The sequence below is a fragment of the Grammomys surdaster genome, unplaced genomic scaffold (assembly GCF_004785775.1).
Source record: "Grammomys surdaster isolate TR1022 unplaced genomic scaffold, NIH_TR_1.0 137, whole genome shotgun sequence".
In the NCBI taxonomy this organism is placed as follows: domain Eukaryota; kingdom Metazoa; phylum Chordata; class Mammalia; order Rodentia; family Muridae; genus Grammomys; species Grammomys surdaster.
Genome location: NW_021604595.1, coordinates 5,329,657 through 5,357,220, shown reverse-complemented (window position 1 = coordinate 5,357,220; position 27,564 = coordinate 5,329,657). Strand labels below are relative to the sequence as shown.

At 40.0% G+C, this 27,564-nt stretch overlaps 1 protein-coding gene across 4 annotated transcripts in view; it reads left to right on the top strand.

Moving 5' to 3' along the window:
• Jarid2 (jumonji and AT-rich interaction domain containing 2) overlaps nt 1–27,564 on the top strand; it is a 182,580-nt gene that overhangs the window by 76,818 nt on the left and 78,198 nt on the right. For all 4 annotated transcript variants that reach the window (XM_028763204.1, XM_028763201.1, XM_028763203.1 and 1 more), the window contains one exon: nt 8,339–8,474. In XM_028763204.1, the coding sequence (XP_028619037.1) occupies nt 8,339–8,474 (136 nt within the window). The remainder of the gene's footprint in view (nt 1–8,338; nt 8,475–27,564) is intronic.

Sequence of the window (27,564 nt, the reverse complement as noted above, 5' to 3'; positions counted from 1 at the left end):
ATACTGAAATAAACTAAGCTCATCTTCAGGTTAGGATTAATGTAATCTACAATACATAGATTCTTATTGCAGTGGACCTCTTGTGGTAAGCATCTTGGCCTTTTGCAATTGTTTGCTTTGTGTTATAAAACCACAAGCCATTGGCAGGTAATTGAGATAGACATGGCTAGTAATGAAACCTATTTGTTTCCTGTTTATGTGTGGCTATGAAAAAGGTTTGAGAGTAAACTGTTGTATTTGTTTTGTGAGAAAGTCCACTGTTTTACAGTTGAATCACAGGGCAGATTCTGGTCACCATTGGTGGAACATGAATATTCATTGCCTAGTATCTATCTGCTTTGATTGAGGGTGTCAAAGATACTGTAATAGTCTCTACCTGACATCTTGACACCTTCTCAGTAAGGGAATCAAGTAATTAAAGAAGTGTTAGGTCCACAGGCTCTAAGGACTTATCCAGGGAGCCCCCACTCCTGGATCTGCAGGTGCCTTGGGTTAGGCAAAGTGAGATATGGATGTATTTGTTCACTGTAAGGGCTTGTTTTAGACAGTGTGAGGAGGGAAGCTGTTTGGAATGGGAATTGGCTGGTGGCCTTTTGGAGAGGTGGTTGAGAGCCTGATATTGAATTCTGTGTCTCATAAATTTAGTGGCAGAGAATATTTCCTGGTTCCAGAATAAATGTAAGCTGCATGTCTGGATAGTGCTGTTAGTTCTGTTAGTGTCACCAAGGTTTCTTGCTCACTCTCACACTTCATAGTAAGGTGCAAGTCATCCTCTCATTTATTATATACAACACAACATAAAAGTGAACATAACACCAGGAGGAAAAAAAACTATGAATTTATAATCCATAGGTAGCATTGATAGAATTCACTGCCAGTAAAATGAGCCAATTAAAGTATGAAGGTTTATTGGGGAAGGAGTTGGTCAGTGTCCAGTGTTGGGGAGTTGGGGAAGAACCAAAATGTCTGGATTATATTTTGAAGAACTTACTGTGGAAAGGATGCCCAGCCCTGGGGCTTAAAAGTTTAGGGTAGAGGGCAGTGTATGCCAGTCATGCTTTCAGCATACCAACAGGTAGTGACTGATGCTGGGAGAACCTGTAGGCCAGGAGACCCATTTATTCCAGGTCCGAATCCCAACACTCATCACTGTGTATAAGGAATCTCCTAAGTGTTGAGAGTTTTGGGCTTTTTGTGTGTAGCTCAGTCTGTTCTGGTTCTGCAGACCAAGCTAGCCTTGAACTCAGAGATCCACCTGCCTCTGCCTCTCAAGAGCTGGGATTCCACACCTGGTGGAAGGAAATAGTTTAAAGATTTCCCCAGGTCATCTACATTGAGATGTGGAGGGCATACTTTCAAAGTGGTGGTGGGTGTCAGCAAATACAGTAATGAGATTTTAGTGTGGCAGATAAAAAAAGAGGAGAGTTGTGTTAAATGAATTTATTAAGGACTACATGGCGCGCCGCGCCCCCCCCCCCCCCCCCTTCAGGGCAGTTAGGACAGTTTTCATTAAAGTTGTATACAGTATTACTTCTCATCCTTCGACAGTAGTACCAGTAATTAGAAAAAATCTCTAGGTCATGTGCCTTACTAAGCCCTATAGGTGTTTACATTTACTGTGTATACTTTCCTTCTATTGGGACATAGTTCCTTTTATGTGTTTGAGCACTTTCTACAAATTTGATTCGTCTCATGTGTTTTTGACTCTTCTGTTTTGCTATTTCTGGTGTTCCGTGTAACCATCATAAAGATTTAATGCAAGATGTGATCCATACTGTTTACAATTTTTGTGCATTAGTTGTATTATATAAATAAAAGTTTGTGTAATCAGGTTTCATAGGCTCATTGTAAAAGGTAAAAGCAATGATTGGCAGCAAACATACTATGTAGTTCACAGTGGCATTCCAGTGTGACACTCTGGAGAGGACATGGTATTGGGAGTAGTAGAATGGATATCCATTTCATGTAAGGTAGGTTATTTAATATGGGAAGGACACAAGGCACAATTAGTTGTTTCTGTAACAATTACAGTAATATTTACAGTCGGACTTTCTTGTAAAAACCTAGTGATTGGTATAATTCATCAAGATGAGCAGTCCCTTGTAATGTGTATATGTATTGATGCTTATTTTCTGTTGGAGGTTTACTGCAGATACTGATTGAGCTTGTAACTAGACTCCAGTAGTGTCCTAGATTCTGTGGGATGGAATGTATTTTAACTCCTTGCCATAGCTCACAAGCCAGGATTTTTTAGTCAAGTAGAGGCAAAAGAGAATCAGTCATAAGGTTTTGAGTGGCCTCAGTCTTCAACGTCTTGGTCTATAGCCTAGGTTTTGGAAAGTAAAAGCATATATTGTGTGTGTATATATATATATGTGTGTTTGTATGTATGTATATATACACACATTGTACTGTAAACTGTATTGTCTTGTACAGTTGGCCCTGACATTGCACTGGTTTGCCTTTATGGTATGTGAAAGCAATATATATTAGTAAAAGCTATCTTGTGAAATATACCTTTAGATCTCTTCAGAAGTATGTTCTATTATTTTCTTTTAAAGCCAGTTTGATATTGCACTGTGTTTTATGAGTTTGATAAGATCACTGTGCGTCTTAAGTGTATTTTCTACTTCACAGTGTTTTAAAATTAATATCAGTTTAACAGTGGCATAATTCTGTGGTAGGCTTAGGAGCTTCTGCACATTGTTTTGAGAATGCCATATATTATACCTTCTCTGAATGATGGAAAGGCCCTAGTGTAACGGGCAGGGTTGGAATCACTTGTAGGATGGTTATGTGGATGGGCACACAATATGATGTAGTAAAATGCATTATCCGAAAGCTCACATGGTCAATTGAAATCTTAACCAGTGTTATACACAGTGCTGTCTAGTACAACTCCCTGTGATGAAACTTTATATAGCTGAGCCGATATTTAATTTTGTGTGAGTGCTTGAATTATGGCATTGTGAATTGTGTGAACTGAAGTTCAGATTTTTGCTGGATTCTTGGAAACAATCCTGTTGTAGATCTGGCATCTTTAAATATGACAGTAGAGATGTGGGGGATTAGCTCTGACTACTCTGTTCTGAATGTACCCCGTCATGGCAAAATGTGTAGATTTCCTCCTGCCATGCCACTACCTTCTTGACAACGGATGTCTGAAATGTTCAGACGTAGAAGAGCTGACTTGGCAGCTACCCAGCAGATTTTTATAAAAGCACAGCTGGTGGCCTGAGGCTCAGGCTGTCAGAGTTGTGTTATGAAATAAATCGTTTTTCAGCAGAAGTTCCTAATCCAATTTCAACTGTAACTTTAAAAGGGCAGTGATCAAAGTTAAGCCCACATTTATTTAAAGGAGTAAAACTTCTTATATTGTATTTTCAGCCTCATTCCTTTATCCCAAGAAGGGGTTCTGAGAAAACTTTGTCATGTTTTTATCTTAAAATCAAATTTGGAGTGTTCTTCCCCTCTTAGGATATTTCCTCGCTGCTTATATTCTATTTCTGGGTGAGAATTATTTGACCAGTTGTTTTGGATGTTTTAGAAAAGTTGTGGCTGTTTTCTTTTTTGTTTGTTTGTTTGTCTTGTTCTTTTTTGAGACAGGGTTTCTCTGTGTAGCCCTGGCTGTCCTGGAACTCCCTGTGTAGACCAGGCTGGCCTCCAATTCAGAAACCCGCCTGCCTCTGCCTCCCAAGTGCTGGGATTAAAGATGTGCACTGCCAGCCACCACCACCACCACCACCCTGCAGAAAAGAGTTTTAAAGCATGGATTAGCATTGTATTGATCTGAGAGGATTCTGCGGAAGGAAACTTCCCACTTTCAAAGTGAAGAATGTGACCATGCCCCAGGTTGAAGTTGTACCCTTTCAACCATTCCTATGGCAGTGCTTTTCATCCACACTGTCATCCACTGCCAGGTAAATGTCCCTATCAAGAAGCACTGTTGAGTTCCACTTTAAATTTTTATTTTAAAGTTTATTATTTAATATATTTTATGTATATGGGTATCTGATTGCTGTATGGACTACTTGTGTGTATAGTGCCAGCAAATCCAGAAGGGCCATTCATTAGAGGGCTTCAAACCTTCTGAACTGGAGTGAACCACCATACTGTCTCTTGGAATCCATCCTGAGTCTTCTGAAAGTGCAGCCCGTGCTTTGACTCTTTCCAGCCCCCATTTTTACTGTTTGATACTTTCTTAATGTTTTCTGAAACTGTTGGTGGATCAGGGTAGCATTGTGTTTTAGAATGATTTAACTGCAGATATGTGAAATAGTAGTTGAAAGGCCTCAATGAAGAGGCTACTTACTATTCATTGTACCCACGGAGGAGGAAATGGCCATCCTGCGTTTTCAGATTTATCTATCACACAACCACTTTCAGTGCAAATCTTATTAGGCTCACTGACAGCTGCAAAAAGTCACAATTACTACATGCAGGTAGATGTTAAGGGTTGCCTGGCTATCAGTGAGCACTCAGTAGACCTTGTTACCAATTCAGACAGTGGCGTTTTCATAAGTTTTTCCCCAGTCTCCATGAAGGTCATCTGTATGTGCTCTGCAAGATGACCATCCTCTTTTTGTGGAATTGGTTCTCATTGGGAGAGCAGCAGCTGGAACAGCCATCCAAACACTTGTCTGCCTTGGAAAGTAAAGCCATTTTTACCATGGTTGGAGTACAACTTTGTTAGTGTTGTATAACTAAATTTTCAGTTAGAAAATTTTGCTTTTTTGTTCGAGTGTTTGAAAGATTTTTTTTTGTTGTTGTTTTTGTTGTTGTTGTTGTTGTTGTAATGGGGATGGGGAAGACTGTATTGAGAAATTATAAGTAGGAGATTGTATAAGAGATGAGTGTGATACTTGTTGGATCTGTCCCTTTGTTGTCTTGTGATACTTTTTACTTCAGGTCCTCCACCTCCTGCCATGGAGGATTAGCTGCAGTCATTGGATATCTTAACAGTGTGTGCTGCAGGTTTTTTGGAAAGAGATGTAATCTTCATGGTTCTATTGGTTCTGCCCTGGTATAGAATTCAGGTTTTGAGGTTTATATTCCATCCTGGGTATGATTTTAAAGGGAATTCATGGCATATTGAGTAACCAAAAGAAGGTGTGAGACAAAAAATGATTAATAAGATTTGTGATATTTTTGTCCCCTGCCTCTAACACTCCTCCATTTGTGCTCTGTGATCACTTAGGCATAGTAATACGGGCAGCTTTCATTTTGGATTTGATCCTCCTTACTGCTTTTTAGTATGTATTTTTACAGAAAGACTGTAAGAGACTGTAAAGTTGACAAGGGCTTGGGACACCATTTATGTATAAGAGTATTTTCTGAAGATCACATAAACAGAAGGCTGGTGAGATTTTGTGTGGGGGCAGATGTTGACACCTACATAAATCTCATTCAGGATCTGCATTTGTTAACACTTACTGGTTAGCACCACGTGACCTGTAGGCTGAGATTTGAATTATAAGAGATTTTCATCTAGCCCCTACATTATGTGACCTTCCAAGAATTGTATGCTCTGTCTGTTCAAAGGCACAGGATATCATGTGCGAATTAACTCTTTCCCAGCCCACTCCCAATCCATCAATCTTGGCACATATGTGGAGGTTGGAGGACAATTTTGTGGATCTGGTTCTCTCCTTCCATCTTTTAGTAGGTTCTGTGAGATGACATCTAATTGTTGAGCTGTCTTCCCATGTCCAATGTGTTCACCAGCTTCTCGAGATTCTTATTTTGGAACTTGGAACAGCTGGGGATTTCATATTCTAATTTTTGTAGAAAGTAGTTTGGAGCCGGGCAGTGGCTCCCAGTTTGGATCCCAGCACTTGGGAGGCAGAGGCAGGCCGATTTCTGAGTTCGAGGCCAGCCTGGTCTACAGAGCGAGTTCCAGGACAGCCAGGGCTACACAGAGAAACCCTGTCTCAAAACAAAAACAAACAAACAAACTCCCCCCTCCCCCCCCAAAAAAAAAGAAAGTAGTTTGGCTAAATGACATATTTGATTCCTGACCAATTGTCCCCCCCCCCCTTTAAAAATAATATTTTAGGATTGTTTCAAAGGTTGTCAAGTAAGTAGCTAAAGAAAAAAAAAGAAACCCGCTCATAGTGGCCATGTTGCTTGGTTATGTGGAATTTATTTTCACTATTGAACTTTCTATTTGCAGAGAGGGAGGGCCATGTTACCTACCATGAATAAGACAACACCGAGATTGAGATGCTAGATTTAAAAACTGATTCGGGAATGGTTTTCGGGTTCATGTGATAAAGTGTTTAGGGTGTGAGGCTCTTGGAACATATAGAAAAGCAGGGACCTATACAGAAATATTAAGAGTTGTGCATGAGGAACAAATGTGTGTAATATTTTTCAGGCAGTACTATGACAGGCATTAAATCATGTCCATGCCTACTTTCAGATAAAGATTTTTGTCTTGTTTGCATATAGGTGTTTAGGTTGGCGGGGTGGTGTATTGGAAACAGTCTGTAAACAGGTTGCTGATAAAGAGAAATGTAGTTCAGCTTTTTGTATTTAGTGGGAAAATATCTTATAAAGGTAGCAGTGTTAAATCAATATGGCTGTGATTTCAGGCACTTGACACTAGATGTTGTCTAAGGTTGAAGAGTAGGAAGGCAAGTATGGGAGAAATGGGGCGGATTGTGTGGGAGGAGAGAAAATAAGGATGAAGCCCTCTGCCCTTCTGTAGCTCATTCTATGACATCTCATAATGAGGTGATAGCTACAGAATGATTGGCTGACTAGGACTTCATATTACCCAGATCTGTGGGTACTCAGGCTTGCTTAACTTTTGCTCTGTGTACCTTGCATTACTAGGGAACAGTGGGGTGACCTACTAGAACTCTGAATAGTCCATATTATCACCTAACCAGCACAATCAGTTCATTAAGGTGACAGGTCTTGACCAGCCATGTAGATTATAAAAGAACAGTTGTGCATATGTGTGATTTTTATCTCTAGCGTTTGAAACTACAGTCTCTGTCATTCATTGCCTGCTTCTCCTGCATTTAAGGTATTTATTTATAGTGTAATAAAGGCCTGAATCTAGGTAAAGACTCCAGCTTTCACAGAATACAGTTAATCTTCATTGGAGTTTCATAGGCAGAGCTACTTTGGGACTTTATGATTTATAAACTGTTGTTGATGGAGAAAATGTTACTTTATAATCTTACATTATTGTTGTGGAGACACAGATGAAAAGAATGGGAGTGGCGAATGAATAGAAAGAATGAATAGAAAGAATAGAAAGAATGAATAGAAAGAATAGAAAGAATGAATAGGCCCTGGCTGCTTAAAAGGTGGATTTTAGCCCACGAAGCCCATCTTCCACCTGTAGTTAGCACTGTCATTTGGTTGCAGGTAATCTGATTTGGGGAGCTCGCATACAAACTCAAGGGAGAGTTAATTGAGCCACATTTTGGCTCTTCATATGTTATATATTCACATCACCTGCCTCTTGATTATTTGAATTCCACTAATGGGGTATTACTAAACAGCCTCCTGTTTCTGGTTCTAATGATTTTGAAGGTCCCAGGTGATGTGACTTTCATTAGAGGTTTAGCAGTTACCTGTAAATTTCAGGTTAGGTTGGCACAGTTTCTTGGCTTCTCTTGGTCCTCTAAAGGTGCTGCTTTTCAACAGAAATAGCACCTTGGTAGGTCTAGTCAGGGCAAGGTGGAAATGGCATCTTGTTTCCTTTACTCTTAGAACAGTGGTTCTCAACCTTAGAGTGGTGGAACAGGAGTTGCCTAAGACCATGGAAAAAACACAGATATTTACATTATATTTATACTATGATTCATATTAGTAGCACAGTTTCAGTTGTGAAGTAGCAATGAAAATGCTGTTATGGTGGGGGGAGTGTCACCACAACATGAGGAACTGTATTAAAAGGGGCACAGCCTAGGGAACCACTGATGTAGGAAATCCTTGATGGGGATATTGATTGGGGGTACATGAGGAAGTTAGGATATTTATTTACATTCCTTCCGTGGGGGAATTTGCTTGAAATTTATGCAGAAGGAATGTATTGCCACCTCACACTCTGGTACTGGATCATATAATGCTTGTTAGGAACGTGACATGAAACACCTCTTTTCCCCCCACAGAAAAATAAAAACAAATAAATAATGGTATTAATGTGTACCTTTGGCTGTCCAGGATCTTTCCATTGTAAATCAGAGTGTCCTCAAGTTTACCTACCTATTTTTTACCACGTGTTAAATTTAAAGATGTATGCACCATACCCAGTTGGAATTTTATAGTCAAATAAAAGTCAAAATATTTGTGTGCCTGATTTTCAATAATTTTTCCTCAGGATGACAGCGATGGGATCCCGTGGTCAGAAGAGAGAGTCGTAAGAAAAGTCCTTTATTTGTCTCTTAAGGAATTCAAGAATGCACAGAAAAGACAGCACGGGGAAGGCATTGCCGGGAGCCTGAAAACTGTAAACGGTGAGTTAAAAATGGAACTGAATGTAGTCTCTCTGTAGTGCTTTGGTCTGACTTGGGCACAAGCAAGCTTGACCTTGCTAAGCTAAGCAGTTTTGGCTGTATGAATATATATTTCGGACATCCTATTGTATTTGTAGATATATTTTTTTGTTCTTTATATATTACAAAATATAGTTGGGAATATGTGTCAGTCTGTTAGAGATTATGAACTGAATGGGACTCCTTTATTTACATACATATGTTTGTATGTATGTATGTATGTATGTATGTAAGTAATCTAATCTATCCAGTGTATGCACAAAACCCTTTAATGATCTTGTTGGAATCTGGAGGCTTGTACCCTATATAAGGAAATAGCCCAAAAACCTACTGCCCTTTTTGCTGTGAGCACCCTGCTGATTTCCTTGTTGACCAGTTGCTACAAGGCATGGGTGTACAACAACAATTAGGATGCTCAGTCTCTTTCTGTGATCTGGAAAAGTGGAGGAATCTGGTTGTCACATTTCTTACTTTCTCTGTCTCTGTCATTAAGTAGCATTTAAAAAGATGAGTGCTAAAATAATCAGAAAACATTTCATTGTTTTCTGGTTCTAGGTGTGCTATATTTCATAGTCTATTGTATGTACTTTAATTGCATATAGATTATGGAATGAACTGTGTTTATGTCCCACTTTGTACTTGGCTAACAACAAGAAAGCCACAGGAAGACACCTTGTTGTTTGTTGTCTTCCAGGTATGGCTTTGGAAGGGAATCAGGACGTATACTGTACTGCCATGTCATATAGCTCACACGCAGCTTTGAATATTTCTCCTCTGCCTCCCTACAACCTCCTGTTTCTTATGTGTGTATATGATGATTATGGAAATCAGAGAATCATTTTGGATTTTGGTTTTTATCTTCTCTCTTGTCTGAGATGAGTTTGTTTGCTACTGTGTTGCCCTAGTTCTCTTTTGTTAACTGTAAATTTAATTGTAAACTGAGTACTCCGTGGTTTTTCCTTGGAACTAATAGTTACAGAGTGGATCTGTCGACTCATTTTTATAGTGTCATGGAAGGTTTTTCTAAAACCACCTCTGTGAACTTCACTATGTACCCAGCTTTTTTTTTACTGTCCTAAGGTGGTGGTCTATCTTCTGTTGGGGTAACTTGAAGGAAGACAAACTCCACATGGTGGGTTTTCTTAATATAAAAGTCTCTTTTACTATGCAAATTAACTTTTTTTTGCATGAATGGTTTGTGTTTATGTATTTTGTGTGCACCATGTGCAAGCCTAGGGTCTGAGGAGGCCAGGCAGGGCATCGGTTCTCTGGAGCTGGAGCTAGAGTGGGTTGCCATGTAGATTTTGGGAATTGGACCCTGGTGCTCCAGAAGAACAATAGACACTCTTGTGCCCTTCAGCCATCCCTTCAGTCTTGACTCTGTCCTTCTATTTAGTATCCCTCTGATTTCAGCTGTGCTCATTTGAGCCAACACATATTTGAGAGTCATTTGGAGAATTATGTAAATTCTAGAAATTCTCTAAGCCCTCTGTAGAGAGTATTTGTTGTGATTATTTATTATATAGTATTTTGCGTGGTTAAATTCATGAGTGTTAGGGCAGCAGAGAGATGAGAAATAATTGGATTGAATCCTAGAGCAAGAATAGAAGAATAGTAACTACTCATGAAGGTTGCTTTATGTTTGTGAACAGGAGTGTTATCTAGGAGTAGCTGTCAGTGCCTTAGTCCTATTCTTTGTTTATTGTCAGCAATTAAATATAAATGTTTCTAACTGGTAAATATTACATGTTTTGAGAAGAATTTAGACAGTCATCTGGGACTATTTAGATTTATGAACAAAAGTAAAGGTAGTTCTTGTAGTAGCACCAAGTGCTGCTATCTATCCTGCTACATTTATCTTTGACTTTGTGATAGTGAAAATATCAAGTGAGACATTGTAAAGACAGTTACAAAAGGCATTTCTATTATGATTAAAGCCTCTTAACTGTGTACCATGTGCACAGTTAAAGTTGTTTTTTTTTTCTCCCTTTTTTTCTTACCCCAGGGCACCTAGTTTTACCCTTATATTAAGTCTAGACTTGTGATCAGCCTTCTGGAATTACAGATAGGTGCCACTATGGCAGATCTGTCCATGTCCCTGCCTCAGACCCTCTTTCTACAAATCTATCTCATCTAGTTGTCTGTATCTCTGTCATCTGGTATGCAGATACACGGAAGTAACCAGGTTTCACCCATTACCGTGCTAAGACATGGTTTCTCCTGCTTATATTGCTGCTGGTCCACATACTGATTCTTTCTTCCCCCTTGCTTATAGGATTGTTGGAATTGTATTTGATTACTACGTCCTGTGAATTCTGGGGATCAAACTCTGGTTCAGGCAGCTAGGATTCTTATCTGTAGAGCCTTCTGCATGATTAACTATCTTATTCGTATTGTTACAAATGTTTTTGGTTGTGAAATTGCTGCTTTTTTTTTCCCTTCCAGTTTCTGGTTAATATTGATGTTATTCATGCTGTTTTTAAAACTTGTTTGTCACCTTGCAGATCAGGTTTTATCAGGGCTGTTTGAGTTCCCTGTTATTATCTATCATTAATTATTAAATATATTTAACCAAGCATAGTGGCACATTCATTAGGAGGCAGAGACACATGAGGTTCTGTAAGTTCTAAGGCCACCTTAATGTACACAGGGAGAAGCCTGCCTTAGCACCATCATGAAGGTAGCTACTATGCTATGCAGAGTTTGGCAGTTTTATTGGGACGAGCCAGAAAGCAGAATTACCAAAATGGGAATTACTCCTTTTGTGTGGGTGTATTTTTCTGTACTTACCAGGACTGCTGTGCTATAGGGTGTTCACCTCCCCTTCCCTCCCCACCTCACTTTCCTGAAACCTCTATCAAAACCTTGGAGCTGCAGTTGGTGTTGAGAATAGAGTGACTTGTCATTGGTGTGTATGTGAAAGAAGGAAGGGTTTATTTTGGCTCACAGTTCAGAGAATGCAGCCCAGTATGAAGTGAAGGCATGGCGGAATGACTGTTACAGCTGGTCACATTGTATCCATAATTGAGAAGCAGAGAATATACAGGAACTGTGTCTGGGCTATGAAATCTCCAGAAGAGCCCCATCTTCCTCCACAATGTATCAAAATAGCACCTCCAGATGAGGACCAGTTATTTAGAAAGCCTATGAGTGGCTTGCATATCTAAACTTCTTATGGGTTGCCCACAGCCATGTTCTATAGGTCATATGTAGCCATGCCATAGGTTTAATAAGGGGCTGTGGACAGTGGAGGGATTTCTCTGTCAGAGTACTAGAGCTTGGTTCCCAGCTCCCATGTTAGTGGATCTAACAGTTACCTGTTATTTCAGCTCCTAGGAATCCAGCACTAAAACTAGGAATCTAGTTTTAGTAGGTGCTTGCACACATATGCGTATGTACGCAGTTTCTAAAGAAAAATTGTCACAATTCTCTGCCATCAGATGAAATGGTTCTATACTTCCAGTTTTAATTATTATGGAAATGTTTATGGTAGCAATAAAGAAGATTAAATACACAGCCATTACTGGGAGGGGAGGTGTCTAGTGGTAGGGTGCTGCTTTTTTAAAAATTGAAAATTCTATTTTTTTCTCTTTAATTCCCAGATTCTCTCCACCTCTTTACCTACTACCCAACTTTGCTTTTACTCTTCCTCCTCTCTTTTCAAACAATATTCCCTCTTCCCCCTTATACACACAGACACACAGACACACAGACACACACACACACAGACACACACACACACACACAAACAAAAATCCCATAAGAAAAAGGCATATGATAAGACATTGAACCTAAAATGTGTGGATGGACACACTTTCCTAAAATAAGGTGTTTATATCAAACCTTTCCCTCGAGGCTCAGGTAGCTATGGGGGAAAAGGAGGTGGATGTTTCTTTGCAACCCTATCAGTTGCAGTTAACTTCTTGCTTAGGGGGAAGATCATGTCCACTTTCTCCTCCTAGTTCCAGGACATTGGTTTGAAAACATGCACATGTCTTTGGGTATGTCTTTTGGGTGTTTTAGGGCTTCTATTGGTGTTAAGAGGCAATATGACAACAGCAGCTCTTATAAAGGACAACATTTCATTGAAGTTGGCTTACACTTTGAGGGGTATAGTCCTTTATCATCATGGTAGGAAGCATCACAGTGTGTAGGCAGATATGCTGAAGGAGAATTATCTTTTAAATGTACATGTGGTAGAGATTTTGTTGTCACAAAGGTAATAATTATTATGTACGTATTTATTTTGCAGTAGCACAATTGGAATTATAGTTCAAATGATAGAACTTGGATTTCAGATGATAATTTATAATCTAGAGCACATGAAGGAATACTAAGGTTTTGGAATTATGTTGAACACAGCATGCTTTATTTTCACTTGCCTTTATTATTATTTTTTAATGCTTTTTTTCTCTTTAAAATTTTTTAAAATTTGTGTACATCGGTGTTCTACCTGCATGTATGTCTGAGAGGGTGTCAGATTCCCTAGAATTGGAGTCACAGACAGTTATGATTTCCCGTGTGGGTGCTGCCACTTGAACATAGATAAAAGAAGAGCCAGTGCTCATTACTGCAGTGCCATTGCTCCTGCCCTTTCTCCTGTTCTTTAAAACCCAGATGGTACCAGCCTATTGCTTCTTCTATAGGAGTTTCTTAGAGAAATTCAGTTAACAAAACAAAAAAAAACTAGTGTTAGTTTCACATTAAAAGTGGTATGTGGTTGACATAATTTTCTCTAAAGACAAATTGACATGACTTTTTCTAAATTGTTGGCATGCTGGCATGATTAGGGAACAGCCCTTTGCCCTTACCATTTGTGTGAAGGAGTTGGGTGGACGTCTGCTGTTAATACAACTAACATGGGATCCTATGTTTGAGGGGCTGATCTTACTTAGCCTTCCACTTCCACAGGTCCTGTAATAACCTAATGGGCATAAGATATTAGAGACTCATTTTTATGTCATAAAATTATGTCCACCATCCATCTTACTTTGGTGCTCCAGAAGTGACAAGGAATGAAAGAAAGCTTTTGCCTTGATAAAGGAAGCACGTGAATGCTTTGAACAGTCCTGTGGATTGACCTCAGGACTTTGCATCATCCTTGGAGTTACTTGTTGTAGCTGGGTGGACGGGTGGGGCAGTATAAAGATCTGCTGGTGGCAAGCCTTCTGTTCCTCCTGCTTGTATGTAGATTATGCTACTTTCTCTGGATGTAATGAAATGACAGGTTTTTAGTTAAAGCTTGTGGAGTATGGAAACCTTGGCCAATCTTTCAAGGCCCTTGGGCCTGCTGGGGCTAAAATTAGGGACATTTAAATAATAACATGCTACATAGATAATGAGTACACATAATTACACAGTAAGAGAGAGGAGCTATTAGCTGTGTTTGAATTTCATTTGCGTCCCATAAATGTCATCTCAGATCAGCAAGCCCCTTTGGCCAGCAAAACAATTTTGAGTAGATTTAATGGAAGTTGGATCTCTTTCTTCCGACGTACAGCAGGCAGGAATGTAATAGTTAAGCTGTTCTTCGTATTTCACTGTTAGTGTTGGAAGATTCTAGCTGTGGTTTGTGCACTCAAACCATCAGAATAAATTCAGAGTAAAATGGATGAGGAAAACTGTACCCTCATGGAGTAGCACCTTGCTTATCCAACTCAAGCTTGATTCAAACTCAGCCTTTCTGGAGTAGACTCGTATTTAATTAATTTACCACTTAGATAAATAGCAAGTAGTTCCTCTTTTTTCATAATAAAAAAGCATTTAGCACACAAGTTATTAAATAATCAGATTGTATTTTCAAAATATTACAGTCATTCTCCCCATCTCCTCTTGTACCCATGTGTTCCCCTAGTCTCTTTCTTTTTCATACCCCATGTGTCATCCTAAATTGCCTGTTACTGCCCTACTATCCTTTCTAGTTTTTTAACCAGGCTTTGAGTGATGTAGGTGGAAGCAATAAACCTTTCTTTCTTTTTTTTTTTTTTTTTTGTTCTTTACCCTCCTCTGTTTGGCATAGTCCCACATATAATCAGTCTGGCACATGCTTCAAATAGACAATCTTCTGCCTCACTGTTTTGAGTGCTGGGGTCACAGGCATGTACCACCACTCCCATTGTCACTACTTTTACTTCTACTGAAATTGAGTGTCTAACCATGATGCCCAAATTGAAGTATCTTGGAATTTCTCCCACTCTCATAGAGCACTAGCTGGTAAAAAAATGAGTGAAGCAAAAACATAAAAGATATTCCTATAGATTAATTAGGTCAGAAATCAACATAGGAGCCTGTGTGTCTGGAGTGAATAGGCTAGCAGGGAGGCAGTTGATGTCAAGGGCCCATTTTTGAGCAGCCAGGAAAGGTTGCATTGAAGACTTTGCAGGGTCGTTGAGAGATGAGTGAGGCCTTTTAATCAAGGGTTGTTTGAAGGTGATGCTGTTAGTGACAGAGACTGGAACTTGAAATTGAGCTCTACAGGAGAGTAGCTGCCCCAACAGCTTTCCATGACTAACATATTCGTTTGTATCACAGCTGATGGAGACTGATTGGTAGCAGAGGAGGGAAAGGTCTTTTTACAGGTATGTAGGTCTGTGTCAAAATTTTTAAACAGGAACCTTGAGCCTTGATGAAGAAAGAATGGATCAACTGAAGACAGTACTAGAACCTAGAAATCCAATTTAAATGACAATGAGGCACCAACTGTCCCTGTTGTCCTAGCTGCTCAGAAGTATTTCATGTGAAACTGCCTATGGAGGTTAATGTGTTTCTGTTTTGGGTCAAATCTTGCCTCAGACCCTTTGTCTGGTACACTCAGCCCACCTCGTGCTTGACTTTTGCACAGTGGGGGTTAGGGGGTGTCCTTCCTGCTGCTGATGTCATCATCCTTTTCATGGTATAATGGTCTGTGCGGCAGGGTCACCTGGGGGTCACCTGGGAGAGGAAGGGTGTTTAGGCCCTTCATTCTTTTCACATAGTGAGTTTCAGGCCAGCCAAAGCTACAAGGTGAGACCCTGTAATTATCTGCTAATTTGCTTCCATAAAGACCTATTGTCTAGCTCCTGGCCTTGAGGATATAGAAGGGTATGGTGGCAGTGAGGAGTTGATCATTTTTCTTGTGGCTTTGGTGAATGTCTGTTTTATTCAGCATGTTGTGCCTGAACACATGCTTAGCAGATGGATACAAAGCAAGATGCTGGAGCTAGAACAGTGACTGATTTGGAGGCCTTGAATCTAGACTCTGCACTGGCAACTCAGTTCCCATTGATTGACTTCTCTATGTTGGGAAGAAAGCGGTTTCTTGCCTCACCTTAGGACTGACATAGTAATCCTTTATCACTGGCACAGGCTGAGTACAGTAATGTTAACATCAGAGAATTGTAGCTTCAAAAAAAGAAACAAACACAAACTATTTTCCTATTACAGTCTGGTAGGACACAGGGGCAGTTACAATAGTTCATTGTGTTTTCTACTGTGCATATGTCACATTTTCCTGATAAAGTTTCAAGATGTCTATACTTTTCAAAGTTCTTATTTGGATGAAATTTTTCTAGGTAAGTGGAGAAAAACACATTCATAGGTAAAGAAAACTAATGTAGAAGGCAGGATGGTTGGTTGAGCACCCCTCAGTGGCATACAGTGTGTTCAGAATGATTCATGTGGTGGGAAGAGGGGTTAGTGACTGAGGTGGCCTTGAAAGGAAAATTCAGTAGTCTTAAGATCATGAGAATTCTATGTTGGGCCTTTGTTATGAGGAAGCCCTTCTGTATCTATACAGTGATTCAGTTTAGCAGCCATTTTAGTAGGACTTACTGTCCATTTTCTCGGTTTAACCCATGTATAAAGGACAGAAGCCCTTTAGGATCACCAGACAGTTCTTTTTGTCTACACAGGAGTAGGCAGTTCTGTAATAGGATCTGCTTATTAGTGTTCATTCTTGTAAAATGATAATGTCACTATAGAAAGGCCACATGTGCTTTTAAATCCAATCCATTTCATGCTTTAAACTGTAATGTGTATATTGATGGTGCTAAAATACTGTTTAGCACAATGTTGCTGTCTTTGTGGGACACCCCTCCCCGCTTTGTTGAAAATACCTTGTTATTTCTCAAGCTACATTAAATGTTAGAAGTCCTATATATGAAGTATCTTCAAAGCTTCCAGAATGATTACTGGATAAATAAACCCCTTAATTTACAATTCATTTCTTAATCTCTTCTTCTGCCAAATCTCTTGGCATACTTTGTAGACTTTGTAGCCTCAGATTTACCTTTTTTCCAAAGTTCATGAAAATATATAGCTGTCACATCAGAAGAAGCTGGGAGGATGATAGAAACATGAGCAGTTTAATAGTTTACCCCTTCTGTTTAAGAGAATGGTCATCTGTGTCTGATCAGCCCGGAGGATAAACCTGCAGAGTGGACCCTGCATGGTCCCTTCAAGGCTCCTTCTCTCCTCTTCTCCCATATGTCCCCCATTTGTAAGAGTATATCATTCCATGCTTTCTGTCTTTGGCTCTTGAGAGAAATCTGAAATTCTCTCCTTAATTAAGACCCATTCATTTATTATTTTTGTTTCTTCTATAACTTGGGAGAATTTTCAAAAGGATTCATACTTATTAATGAATCTTGTGAAAAGCTGTTTTATTTTGTCATGGTGGCACATGCCTATACTGTAATCCCAGCTACTTGGCAGGCTCAAGCAGTAGATCTTATGAGTTTGCCAACCTGGGGGGTCTGGAAGGGATGTGGACTGCTTGTCAAATAACTGCTAGATTTTAGTACTGATTCAATTTTTAGTACTGTGCCACCACTGTTCCTAAAGACTCCCTCCCATGGTATTGCATATTGCTACCTTCTTTAATACTGCACACATTTTTGGATCTAGCTTTACTTGAAAGAAAATAGTTTGATGTGCCACACTAGTGGGCATGATCTCATGGAATTCTAGCCATAAGGGGGATTTACCCTGTACACAGTGGGTTTACTGTCTACTCATGGTCTATACCTTTTGTGCCCAGTTTGATAAGGGCTGTCCCAGTTTGCTCATGGAGAGTGTTCTATAGTTGTAAAGGGTGAGCTGGAAGGCTCTCAGCTGGCATTTTCTGAATCCCCTGGAAAATAATTGTCAAATTCTTAATTCTGTGCCCCTATTTGAGTAGGATGGAGAGTTGCATGCTGTGATGAACATGTGAGAGTCAGAAGACAGCTTGTTGGGGGCTGCGTCCATGAGGTTAAAGAGATCTTTGTGCATGGTGGCAGGCATCCCTAGTCATAAGACCATCTTCCCAGTCCTACATTTACAAAACATGCACTGTAGATAGAGAGCCTTGTCCCAAAGCGCTCATAGGTTTTGTTTTTCTAAATTCTTGGGGTTATTTTAACAGGCAACTCTTTTGATTTCTGGAAGTGTTCCTATAACTAGCAGAAGTGTGCTGTCAATTGACTTGATCCTTTTAAGCTGTTCTGAGAAATGTGATGTGAAAGCCCTGTGATGCCTTAGGTTTCTTGAACTTTTGAGGGACATGTATCTACCTCCACCAATCCCTGCAGAGGGGGAGGCTAGCATCACCTGTTTGCCTGCTTTTTCTCCTCCTTACCATGTGCTACACACCTAGACTAATTGGAGATAGCCTTTCCAGCTCCTTCTACACTGTGAACCCCACAAATGTTCTGCTAGCCTTCCTAGGGGTCTCCTTGTATGGAAGACTTTCAAGGGAATAGGTTAAGATTGCCATCAAGTGGTTGCTGTTGGTAGTGGACGATAGCATGCCATTAATTCCAGTTTCTTAGCCTCGCTGTGCAAATCAGTGAAGCTCAGGAATATTGTTTGAGGAGTAGTCTGCTCTTATTTATTTGTAGGTCACGAAGCCGTCTGTGTAATCACAAACTGCCTTATATCAAAAACAGTACAGCTGAATCTGGGTGGGTTTGGTGTGGGCACTAGATAGAGTACAGACCATTTAGAAGTAGTTTACATACTGTCAGCCCAGGTCAGGAGGCCAGATTCAAAACACATAAGAAGTTGTGCCTCAAGATTTGGCTTAAAAGTGTGTGGCATACCTCCCAAGATCCTGATCAAATGTATATGTCATTTTACCTCATAATCTTGATCAAAACCCTGTGTCTTCCAGCCTCAAGATCTGGACTACAGGTGTGACCTCTGTTTCTGTCTGGATTGTAGTTCATTTCAGGTGTAGTCAAATTGACAACCTAGAATAGCTATCCACCCCTTGTCATTTACCACTTGACATACAGTTATTTCTTGTTATGTTGTAGTTCAATAAATTCAATTCTAAACAATAACCAGGTCATAATAACACCTAACACAGCATTCCTCATAAAACAACAGATGCTTATTTTAAATTTACAATTGGTGGCATTGTCCCTTGGGGAGCATACTTTTAGTATCTCAAACTTAAATATGATAACCATTGATATTTTCTTGATTGTTGCTAAATTGTAAGAACACAAATATTTGTACAAATGTATTCTTAAGAATACAATGGAAGCACTTCTTTTAGTTATAATCTTCATTTCTGCAACTGGTCACATGGTTTGTGCATGGTATTTATAACTAACTACCTTCATCTCCTACCATTATGCATTATCTCCATCCTTTGCAAGTACCTCAGTCTTAGATCTTTTCCTGGAGGCGTGACCTTTTCTCAGGGGTCTTTGTCATTCTGCCTTTGTCATTCTGCCTGGATAGGCTGTAGATTCCCATTGACTTTAATCACAGGCCCTGGTAGCACCAAGAGTTGCCCTAAAGGATCTCCTTCACTCCAGACATATTTCTGTGGCAGAAAGCCCTATATGTTTGGCTCTTGTTGTTTTCCTATTTCTAAAAGTGGCACAGTAATTCTTCTCTCTGGAATGAGTTCTCAGAATTGGTGAGGATTCATTTGAAGTTATTAGTACCCAGCAGAAAGTAAACAGTGGAGAAGGTGATTAGGATTGAGGTTCTTCCCATAAAAACAGTAGCTGCACCATGGAGCAGACCACTTGAAAAGAATATTAGTGTAGGTGTGCAACATTCCAAGGTTCTAGATGTCAGTACCTTGAAGTCAGGATCCATTCTAATACCAAGAGCTATAGCTTTGACCCAGCTACCTTCACTTTCTCCCCACCAGGCTGTCCTACATGGCATGGGTAAGGAAGAAACTGTCCCACGGAGTAGAAGGTGCTGTGAATTAGCAGGTTCTCCCACCACTGTACTCAGTTGCTTGCTTGCCCTTGAGATCTGTGAGCTGCCTGGGGTGGAAGTGGCTTAACGTAGACTGCCTTTGAGCTGGCCTTTACTGCATGAGAAAGGTGTCTGCCTGCTCATTTGGAAGGGGGAAACCTTATTGGAGGGTCAAAGAAACAATGAAAAAACTCAAGTGGTGTAAATATGAAACAGTGGTAGAAAAAAACCTTTGGACCTATTTTGAACAGTTATTTCGAACTGAAAGAGGGTATACTTTGTAGTCATTCTCATTACAATCTGTTAAGTCATATTAAGCCAGAATTCCTGGATTCTAGCCATCTCAAACAATATTGAAGATATCAAAAATTTGAATGTGTTGGAATGAACATTGACATTGGGTGTTACTTTTCATTCTATTAATAGCAGAAACAATCAGATTACCAGAAATAATCAGGAGCAGTAAGTTTATGGATTTGGGAATATTTTTGGAGACTTTAATGGCTAAACATCACTAATTAGGAAATCTGAAATCCAAGGTACCTCAAAAGCTTAGTTTCTTGAGCTTCATAAGGGCTTTTGGATTTTGTGGGTCTGGAAATATGGTTCAGTGGTTAAGAACACTTGTGAGTTTTCATGGGCGGCCTTGTCCTGAAACTACCTCTGAAGACCTGACTGGCCTTGAACTCCTCTTTTTTCTTGTAGGTAAAAGGACCCAGGTTTGGTTCCAAACAACCACCACATGGCAGCTCAGATGTCTGCAGTTGCACTTAGAGGGGTTCTGATGATTTCTTCTGATCTCCAAGTGCACTAAGCACACATGGTACAAGTACAGGCAAAACAGACAGACAGACAGACAGACAGACAGACACACACACACACACACACACACACACACACACACACACACACAACCCTGTGTGCTAGCTTTGTCTCATTCATTGGGTTTAGCAGAGAATGGCTTCCTGGAATTTATGGAATATTATAAATCTTCTTCATCTCTGCATTGTATTTTTGGATCAGGAGATGATTGTGTGTTTCTTTGGAATGCATGGGAGGTCATTGTGAAGCCTCTGTCAAAGAACCAAAGCTGTCTGGTGTGTTCTTCTCCCTAGTCCTATGTGCTGCTGAAAACCAAATGTGAGTGCTGATCTGCATCAACTCAAGTGGCACTTGGTCGGTCCAAGAGTGGTTGGTGTGAGTCAGGGGTGTTACCAAGTCAATAACCTAAAGAGTGATTTTCATTATGAGTGGTTTAGAAGCCATCCTGATGTGTCTTGGAAGTAAAGGAAGCTCTCAGAAGTCACAATGTGGAACCAAAGAGGAAATAATAGGCAGTGTGCAATAAACACCAGAAATAGTTATAAATTGTGTTGAAACTCTTGCAAATAAATTGTTGCTGTTTGATTTAACTTCTAAATAGAACAGTACTACACCCTGTTACTGATTTGTTGGCATCCATTTTTACTCTAGAAGCCCATTTTAACATTATTAAGTAAGTATACATGGCTTGATTTGAATATGTGCAAGTATGCAGAAAGGTATAGAGATCAGAGAACAGATTTCTCTGCCTATTCCCTTTCCACTGTGGTGGGTTCAGGCTGTTAGTATTGCAGTGCAAGTGCTTTCGTTCTCTGAGCCATCTTGCCAGCTGGTTTTCTTAAAACTGTCTTACTAGTTTGGATTGATACTAGCTGTGTATGAAAGAATCAAGGTAAAAGATCTTCAGTATCACCCCTTTTTTGAACAGTGTTTCAGTGTAAATTTCCTACGTTCATTACTCCTTAAGTTCAAAGTTCATACATTTCTTTTATTCTTGCCAGCAGCTCTCCAAATATATTTTTGAGTGAATTTTGCTTGTTTTTTTTTTTTTTTAAGGACATATTTAAAGTATTTTCAAAAGACTGACCATCACCATATTTAACTTTCTATGGTTTCTTGTTTACCCTTTAAAATCAGTTGAGTGCTTTTTGGATATTTTTAATACAGTAATTTAAAATCAATCTCCCACTCTTCCTGTTCCTCAATCAAAATGTGTTCATTAGGATGTTCTCTGCTGAATCTTGATCAGCATGCTGTCAGTGCTGCTTTTTCTTGAACGAACAGCCTTCTGTCTTTGATGCTTTTCTGCCTATGGACTGACAGTGGGGCAGCCAACGTAAAGACTGTTTGTGCATGGCTGTGGTGACTTTATAGTATCCTTGGTATTTCATATCCATGAAGTACTAATTGGGATTCTACACCATATACTTCATCTTGTATTTCCTCTCCTATTCTGGAGAAGGATGAAGATCATCCTTTGGGAGGGTCATGTTCTCTCTAGGGAGGCTGTCACAGACAAAGGCTGTCCTCTATCTAATATGTGTGCCTGGTGACCCTCCCACCCTGCATCACTATCTAGTTTTAGTTTTCTTGGAAACTCAGCTGTGTAGGCTTTGCTCTAACTCCTGACATGTATTTGCCTGCCTCTGCCTCCTGCATGCTGGGACCAAATTTGTGTCACCATTACCCACCTGTTGTTGTTTCAGGTACAATTAGCGTCTCTCTTTTCCATGTTCAGAGCTGGCAATGTTTAAAAAGCTTTGGGTCATTTGAATCTTGGAAGCTAATTAATAAAACATGAGATCACTTTTATATCTTGTGCTGTTCTGCCTAGTAGGCAGTGTTCCTGTGACTTGCTCTTAAGAGAGTACTCAGTCAGCAAGGACAATAGGACCAGAACACTTCACCTTGTGCTGCTTGTGCTGTCTACTCTCAAATACCTGTCCTTAGAGAAATAACTCTACCAGACTACATTTTCTTTTTAATATGCTACAACTGCCCGGAGGTATCTTTAATTCTCAAATTATCCCATTTTGCAAAGAGCACTGGCATGTTTGAATCTGACCTTATGCTCTGCTCTGTAACGGATTATTGTGAGGCCTGCTTCAGTCTATTTCCTCCTTTATGACCACTGCAATCCAATGGGACAGGGAAGCAGAGGGCTAGGGTTAAGGTTTGAAATTGAGTTTTATCTCTTCTGACTCTTCCCCACTATGAATGCTTTAGTTTAATTGATTATAGTGATATTATATTAGCACGAACAACCAAATAGGCTGTACAAAATTTGTTACTCAAAATGGATCACTCTTCTGAGTTATTACAATTATTGGTATTATTTTGTAATTGCATGGGGTAGCCCTGATGCCACATTGGTGGTTATCAGGACAATCGAATGTATTACCCAGTATGTGCAGCCCCAGCCCCAGCCCCACCTCCCACCCCTCTTTGGCATTCTAGGAATTATCAAGGCCAATTGGAAGGCTTTCAGATTTATGTGTATTTATAATTCTTCTTGGTATAGAGCCAGTGTACTAAATTTTACTTAAATAAAAATCTAAACAAAAAATACTATGTACCTGATTTTCATAACAATGGTTTTAGTATATTTAATATTATATTAATATCTTATTTATTTATTAATAAAGGTCTAATATTAGCACAGTGTATCCTTTTTTCCCCATTTTTTTGGTCTTGTTTTAATAAACCATACCCAGGTGACAGGGTCATTACAAGACATTTGGTCATATACCCAAAAGGACCATTAGGGTCTAGGCATCCCTTGACATACTGTTGTGGGATTCCTCCAGATACCAAAGCTCATGGAAGAGTCAGAGTATTTGTAAAGCTGTATAGCCAGGAATGGTGCCTTGTGTCTGTAGTCTCTGCTACTCAGGATGACAGGCAGGAGAATTGTCAGTTCAGATCCAGTCTGGGCAACATGATGAGTTGCTACCTGAAAAACAGTCTGTGCAGCTCTTTCTTTACTCAGATTATCTCTCAGTCATTTATATCACTAACACAGTGTAAATATTCTGTAAATATCTATGTCACTTTGTTGTTTAGGATGTTAATACTAGTACAGATGTAGTTTGTTTTAAGATTTATTATGTATTTTTATTTTTTTGTGTATGATGTGTCTGTATGTATGTCTGGCCAGAAGAGGATGATGGGTCTCAATTGTGAGTTGACATTTGGATACCAGTAACTGGTTCTGGATCCTTTGAAAGAGCAGCCCAGACTCCTGAGCCATTTCGTCAGCCTAGGTGTAAATTTTTGTCCTTATTTATTTTGTTTTTAAAGGTGTGGAGTCTATGGTGAGTTGGCTATTTTCTATAGTTCTGTACAGTCTGGTGTTTTAGTCATTAAAATTCCACATATCTTTTTGAGACTTTTAGGTTACACAGCCTCATAATCTGTTAGTTAACTCATTTTGCAGCCTGTATCGTCTCCTGCCTTTTGTATGGGTGTTTTTGGGTTGTGGGGATTAATTGTATAGAACTCTAATGTTGACATGCTGTGGTGTCTGCATGTATCAGGAGAGGTATCATTATTAGACCCTGGGTTGTGAAGGACTCTCTCTTCCTTAATGTGCTATAACTTTCAAGTCTTGCTTCTTTTCTTTTTCTCTTGATAATTGGCTCTCAGTAAGGGTTAGATTTTTGTTTTTTGTTTGCTTGTTTGTTTGTTTGTTTGTTTTTTTGGGGGTGTGTGTGTGTCTGTTTAAGATTAACTTTTAAATTATGTGGTCCAAGGTAGCCCAGAACATACTGTAGTCTAGGCTTGTCTTGAACTTTTGATGGTCCTCCTGTCGCAGTCTTCCTACTTCTAGGATAACAATTAAAAGCCACAGTACCTAGCTTAGCTTACTTCTCAGGCTGGTTATTTGAATTAAATAAAGTTTTAGCATTCTGCAGCAATAGGTTTTACCTCTCCAAAACTGAATAAGACATACAAAGTCTTTCCTATGAAGCAAGACATTATATAAGTTGGAATTTGCTCTGGCTACTTTTTCAAAAGCTAAATGCATGTAGAGAGTTTGATTTTGCCCAACTTGGTGATAATGGTGGAAGTTGATTATGGAAGAGGCAAAATATATCCTCAAGTATCCTGAGGTTTAGGTGATTATTAGGTAGTAGAAAGCATGTACCTGGCTGACTGCATAGAAATGCTTTAGTGTGCGTTCTTTCTGAAATTTTCTGAAAGAGTTCTTTTTCTTCCTAAGTAGTATTTTTGAATGCAGTTCTTTTGTTTTCTGATATCTTGAGTTACAGAATGTCTTCGTGGAGACACTTAGGGATTACTGATGTACATATAGTATCTAACACGTGCTTGTGCAACCGATTTGCTATACATTCAACTTGTAAATGCGAGCATTTTTGAGTCTGAGGATTTCTACTAATTCTGTTCCTAGATACGCATCAAGGAAAAACTAATGCTTGCTTTCTTCTTGGAGAGCCACAGAGTAGTTGGGGCATGGTATATTGAAACATACTTGAAATGATTTCCAGTGACTCAGAACAAGGAAGTCAAGATAACCAGAGGTATAACTGAAATTTGTCTACTGTTGAGTATCAGAATTCATTTTATAAAAGAGGGAGGAAGATAAGCTGGTTATACTTGGTTTAACTTACTTCTAACAATAGAATATCAATCAAGGCAGTGGTGACATGATGAAATCAGAATAGAAAAAAACTTTCCCTGTTTTTCTGTCATAGCTTCTTTTATATAATTAAGTCAGGAAGGCTCTATTTCAGGTGAAACACCCTCCCATCCCTACCTCCTCCAACAACAACAACAAAAGAAAAGAAAGAAAAGGGATGTTGTTTGTTTCTCCTGCTTACGAAGAACCCTCCTGTAGGATACTGGGTCAGCTTTATATCCAAACAGTTGCAAACTAGTGGTATTAATAAATAAATGGTTTCTAGCTACTTTTTTGTGCCACAGAGCCACATAGAGGCTTGAGTGTAAGTGTGATTAACTTGTACCAGAAGACCAATTTAAACACCTGTTTTATTTTAGTTTCTGTCAAGAGGATACCAGCAGCAATGGCTGGAGAAGGCCTTCCTAGAGCTGCGGAGTGTTAAGGGATTTTTAAACTTCATTTCTCTCCAACGGTATATGTGACAGGTTCCCTCTTTTCCACTTTCCCCAGAATTGATCATCATCATCTTTCTTTCTAGTTACTTGCCTTTCTTCTTTCCAGTTTCCTGCTGTGGGTGCTGTCATTATTTATTGAAGAGCCTAGATGAGTCCTGCAGAAAGGGAAATGGAGGGGCAGGGAGATTGTTGAATTGCCTCCTGTCTAAGGAGACATGGTGACTCGGAGTGTGGTTGGAAACCAGTCTAACCTAAGCCACGGCTTCATTTATACAATAGAGCTGCACCATTCCATATGTGAGAAGATTGTCACTTCACTCTTCACGAAAGCTGTGTTTTTAGTATGTCTAGCATGGTGACCTAAGAAATAGCCATGGTAACTGTCAGGCATCGTACCTCAGGAAAAGCTACTATCTGCCTTTACCATTTGCGAGATTTAAATTAATTAGTGCCTGTATTTTAAGAGCCCAGAAAGATAAAAGAACAGAGTCAACTTCTTAGGCTGGAGCGGCCCAGTCCTTGGATATGAACTTTGTTTCGATGCCTGCTCATGTTTCAGCCGCCATCGTCACTTTCCTTGGAAGGACGTAAAGAGAAGCATGTGCTTTGCACATCATCATTGTCAGATGAAGTTCAAAAGCTTCAAAGAAAATGATTTTGAAAATCAGAGAGGGGGGTGGGGGGAGGGGAGAGGAAGAGGGACATTCCAGCTCCTTCAGGCCAGTTGGAGGCCTGCCTTTTTCACCCCTCTCAGCAGCTGCCAGGCTACAGAGACTGTTTTGTGAAAGATCCTCAAGAAACAATGAGGGAAAACAGCTTCAGCTTGATTAGATTAGATCAATTTATGTGCCGTGGGGAGGGGCCTAGGGAGGGCTGGGGGAGGGGTGTCCTGTGCTGGCAGTGGCCCATGCCTGCTCATTCGGTCACTTCATAAGTAATGAAGCTCCCATGGTGGCTGGAATTGTAGGAAGGGGGAGGGAGGAATTGGAGGAGGAGCATGTGAAGAGAGATTTCTGCAGTCTGTCTGGAGAGCTGCCCAGGTTTCCCAGCCAAAATAACAAATAAAAATAAATAAAAGCCAAGTGCTGAATGACACAGATTCTGAGGGATACCATTGAAACATTGCCCTGTTTCCTGCTGTTGTTCGAGATGGGTGTGTGCAGGAGGGAGGGGGCAGTTAGTGCACTGTACAACAGGCCGTTCCTTGGACACAACAGTCTCTACAATTAAATTGTGAGTGTCCCTTGCCAACATGTCTCCCCCCTACCCCCAACCCCCCTCTTGTGCCCGAAATTCTGTCATTTTGATTTGTCTGCATTGCAGGTTGTGGAAATACAGCAGTTTCTTTTTGCCTTTTCTCATTTCAATTCATCAAAATGTTAAAAACCTGGGAGGGGGAAAGTCAGCCAGATGCCCCCTCCTTTTCAGCATTCAATTCTCTTCCAGGCACATAAATAATCTTCTCTCCCGACTGTCTCCCCTCCCCCTTAGCCCCCGCTGGTGTTCGGCTGTCCTATTGCCGCGCGGAATCTGCACTGCCGCTTGCTTATTACGTACAGGGGAGGATTGTTGACAAGTGCTCCGGAGCCTGCCTCACTGCGTTCTCCCTTCCTCCCTCCCTTCCTCTGTCCTTCTTCCTCTGTCTCTGCAATGATCCGGCTCTGAGGATGGCTGCTCCACGGGTCTGTCAGGTGCAGTTTTTGGTGGCTTATCTTGAGGAACCTGGGATAGAAGGTCTGTTCCTATAAATAAAAGAGAAAACAAATAGCTTGTGATTCATTTCAGTCTGATTTGGCTTTTGTTGGAGAAATAGGCCTTTGTGGGTTTTCCTGCTAGAGGTCCTGATTATGTATCCATTATGGATGGCAAGGGACACGGAGACACACACACACACACACACACAGAGAGAGAGAGAGAGAGAGAGAGAGAGAGAGAGAGAGAGAGAGAGAGA